The sequence below is a fragment of the Branchiostoma floridae genome, chromosome 1, assembly GCF_000003815.2.
Source record: "Branchiostoma floridae strain S238N-H82 chromosome 1, Bfl_VNyyK, whole genome shotgun sequence".
NCBI lineage: Eukaryota > Metazoa > Chordata > Leptocardii > Amphioxiformes > Branchiostomatidae > Branchiostoma > Branchiostoma floridae.
The window spans coordinates 46,064-50,158 of record NC_049979.1 but is presented as its reverse complement, the minus strand read 5'-3'; the positions used below and the strand labels follow the sequence as shown (position 1 = coordinate 50,158).

Sequence of the window (4,095 nt, the reverse complement as noted above, 5' to 3'; positions counted from 1 at the left end):
ATTCAAATGTCCACAAATGTATACCATACTCGCCTAACTCAACGACAGAAAAAAACGACCATATCTGGTGTTTCATAGATTTCGCAGTGTGTGCAGACTTCTCACTTTTGCATGGGCATTCATAAACAGCAAAAGACGTTCATGGAGTTACAACAAAGATGCACAACGTAGCAAAGACTTAAATCCTTTTCAAAATAAGTGTATGTTTGGGATTTTCGATTCTGCTTACAACTTCTCGCACTTTACATACCCAGTGCGACATTTGATTCTTATGCCGTTATCTCTTCTTATTGAAAAAAAGGATTTAAGTCTTTGCTGCGTTTTGCATCTTTGCGGCTGTCTAGGGCAAATTAAAGCCTTGTATGCCAGAGAAACGACCCAAAAGCTTACCGTTGCAGTTCTATTCCTTCAACCTCCTAGCCAGATATCTACCTATCATTCTATATCGAGAGCATGCATTTCTACTACTTAAGTGGTTATCGTCCGCGTTTCAAACTAATTACCCTGCTCTAGGGGATAACATGTGAGGAAGGGATATTCATTCATCTCTCCTTCACTGACACCGCAGCCAAAGAAGGCCATTAGTTCCATATCTTCAGGAGCCCGGGGCTGTTGTGGTGGGGAGGCCGCTACGCCGGGGTTCCACTGATGTGCCGATATATCGCCGGGCGGAAATTAGTGCTTTTCAGCAAAATTGAGGGAATCTTGTTTGAAGCATTTACGGCACGTTACAAATCTAATGAATCAAGGAACCATTGACGTAGTTGAATTACCATCCACCGGGAAAGGGCATCTGTCTTCGGTATCTGGGATTGGCATAGATTCACACACTCATATCAGAGTCGTTCTGGAGAAAGTTTATTAGCAGATTTTGGCTTTATTTGGTGTTTGTGTGTTGCCTATGATCTTTTGTGATCGGGTATACTGGTGAGCAAAAGCTTTCTCCACTTTGTTGACTTAACTCATTTTTCTGGTTTGTGACATTCGTCTGAATACATCTTTGTGAACTTTGCAGCCGAATTTTGCTGATTTTCTTCTCACTGCTGTTTTCGGATCATTTTAATAACCGTGGAAAACGAGGACCATCAATCTATTCGGAAAAAAAGAGTTCGTGACCTCCTGAGAAACCAGCAATCAAAACACAGACAAGAGACTTTTGTGCGGCACGATGCTTGGAATGTATAATAGTACAGGGACTACCAACTGTTTCTGTGGGAAGCAGTGATCGATCTCAATAGAGCAGTATGTATTTGTCAGAGCTTAGTAAGAAGCAGCATCGAGCGTTTTTTTCTGGAGTTATTTAACATGGAAAGCTTAAGGCTGAAAGACAATGACTTCTGTAAAATGTAGACTGGTTTTAAATTCATCCATACGAGCGATCGCTGTTGATCGTTGTTGTTGTTTATTTCTGGGGTATTCGGCGGTTGGTGCCTACCAGGACGTCAGTAGATTGGATTAGAAATTGATATTTAGATTAGCAGATCAAATTACCGGTAAATGTGTAAATCAATCGTTTGCCAAACACCTGCTTTTTGCCTACCACTGCGTCACCGTGACATCATCGCGATCGCACGTATTCGTTCATTCATTTATTCATCCGTCCATTCATTTATTCGATCGTTCGATCCATTGACGACACTGGCATCTTATTGTGAACTTAAAGGTACAGACGGAATTGTTGTTTCGTCACAAAGATGATTACAATGTGGGTGTTGGAGATGTGTGGGTGTAGGAGAGATTAAGAGCGCCCAACCATAACCGTGACACCCCCTTCCACGCACATGTGCTGGTCCGTTCCCCGAGTCCTTACACGCTCTCTCTCTCACTCTCGCTGCAGACGATGTTTTGTGACCATATGCATCTACCCGTGCTGACCTTCTCCCTGTGTGCTGGAGGTCTGCTCCTCCTGTGTACCGTCCTGCCGGTCCGGACCGACTCGTCCCTGGGCTGCGACGTCTGGAGAGACGTGTCGCTCTACGCCGAGAAGGACGGATGCGAGCGGCAACAAATCAGTGTAGACGCTTGCAAGGGCCGCTGTGATACTTGGCAGGTAAGACTGTGACTTTTTCTCACCTCATTGACGAAAAGACCCGTCTCGGATACACTAAATACAATGTTTATGATACATAAGTTGGACTTTTGTGCGGTATAATGATGCTCGGAAAGAAAGGCAGCTGGTTTTGTCTGTAGCCTTAGACTGAAAGTGTTCCCTGTCGACGTACTAGTATTCCTCGCCATTCACGCACACGCCAATCAGTCGTGGCGAATATTCAGATGTTCCGTGATAGATCTATGATCACCATAGGCTCCATGCTGCGGTCTGGTATTGACCGTATTGTAGACATGTATTGTGATGTTTTGTTAAATCGGTTCTAGGCAATCGTTGGGTTATATCAGTAAGCAATATTCTTAGACGTCGGATATTTCGGCGTTATGGCAATAATTGCTATCAGGAATTATGTGAGTTGTGAGTCTATGATGAAGTACTAGTAGCTTCCGTAATTGATTGTTTCCGAAGCTGTGGATAGATTTAAGTATATGTATGACTGACATTAGCGAGAACTGACCGCGTCTGCAGCCGCCATGCATCATACTGAGTAATGATGCCTGCAAACGATCCATTCATTTTTCATTTATTCATTCGTTTGGCTGATATTACAGTCAGCTAAGGTCGCCTAACTAGCTGCGGCTATTACAAAGGGCTGGCTTTTGGAAAGAAATACAAATACATTATGATGCATTCATTGATTGACTTAAGTGAAAAACATTGCTGAATATTTAAAAGATAGATACCGTGTCGTTGACTTAAGTCTTTAATTTCCAATCGCTCTGAAACCAACCGTGACATGACGCACACAACTAGACTCGTTGTAGTTTTGCTGTCCTTTTTGACTTCTTAACTACGTTCAATACATTATGTCTCGTTTTCAATGGGTTGATGCTGACAAGATTTGAAAAAGGTGGTGGTGTAAAGTCCATGTAAAAGTTATTGGTGTGCCGTATGGAGCCTGCCATATCCCATGGTGATGTAGCCTGGGTCCAATCCACGTAGTAGTTCGCTCCGTTCGCTTCTGCTATCATGGCTATGTTAGCAGAGAAGCGACTGTATATATATAGTGTATAATAAACGTCGGAGCGAGAAGCGACTGTATATAGTGCATTATAAAAGTCGGAGCGAGAAGCGACTGTACATTGAAACTATTGTATAAGAAAACTACCCGCCTCCTTACATCACAGAACCCACACATTATAGAAAAGGCGGGATCCTTCGTCTTCCACTGTCTCAGCAAAAGAAGTCGAACCCAACAAATTACAGTTTAGAGTTAGCTTTTAGACTAGAGTAGACATATTTTATACTGTTATGCACTCTTTGTTTGTTTCCTTTCCTGTTACCTGCAATCAGCCCCCGGTCAAAATTTTGTAATTATAGTAGATCTATTGAAGATTTATATCATTTCCTGTTGCTATATCCTTATTAACATAAAGAAAGGAAAAGGATATTGACCATATGTAACAACAGAACAACATTGCCTAAAACAAGTAGAGAAATATTCAATGTACTTCTATCATGTCCTGACTCCATGATATCTGTTCACCTAGGCCAATATATGTATAATGCTATGCAAAAGAGAAATCGTGCCATAACAATGTGAACTACACTGTACCACCATATTCTCTATTAAGTAATGATATTAGATTAGTATACTAATGTAGTTAGTTTGTAGTTCCTAGTAATACATGTTTTTTTTGCCATACATTGTATCTGATGCAATTGTTGTGCAATAAACTTGACTTGACTGACTTGTGTTGTCGTTCTCAGATCCCGCACCTGACGCCGCCGTTCCGGACGTCCAGCCACACGGTGTGCACGTACGACCGCGTGGAGACCAGGACCACGCAGCTGCAGAACTGCCAGCCGGGCGTCGATCCCACCTACGTCTATCACAACGCCGTGTCCTGCAGGTGCGCCATGTGCCACGCCCACAACACGTCCTGCGAAACGTTAGTATAAGTGGGTTCGCACGCGCTTATGTATTCAAGTCCGTATGAGGTCCGTATGGAATTCTTAGCCTCTACCAGGCTCCACAGGTCGCT

At 42.9% G+C, this 4,095-nt stretch overlaps 2 protein-coding genes across 2 annotated transcripts in view; both read left to right on the top strand.

The window, feature by feature from the left end:
- Positions 1 to 266, top strand: part of LOC118413228 (serine/arginine repetitive matrix protein 2-like) — an 11,905-nt gene extending 11,639 nt beyond the window's left edge. The window contains exon 11 of the mRNA XM_035816464.1: positions 255 to 266. Within this exon, the coding sequence (XP_035672357.1) occupies positions 255 to 266 (12 nt within the window). The remainder of the gene's footprint in view (positions 1 to 254) is intronic.
- A 1,283-nt stretch (positions 267 to 1,549) lies between these two features.
- LOC118420880 (glycoprotein hormone beta-5-like) lies at positions 1,550 to 4,089 on the top strand. Its single transcript, XM_035827936.1, has 3 exons — positions 1,550 to 1,663; positions 1,838 to 2,050; positions 3,821 to 4,089. The coding sequence occupies exons 2-3, from the start codon at positions 1,841 to 1,843 to the stop codon at positions 4,010 to 4,012; spliced, it is 402 nt and encodes a 133-aa protein (XP_035683829.1). The 5' UTR covers positions 1,550 to 1,663; positions 1,838 to 1,840; the 3' UTR covers positions 4,013 to 4,089.
- The last annotated feature ends 6 nt before the right edge of the window (positions 4,090 to 4,095 follow it).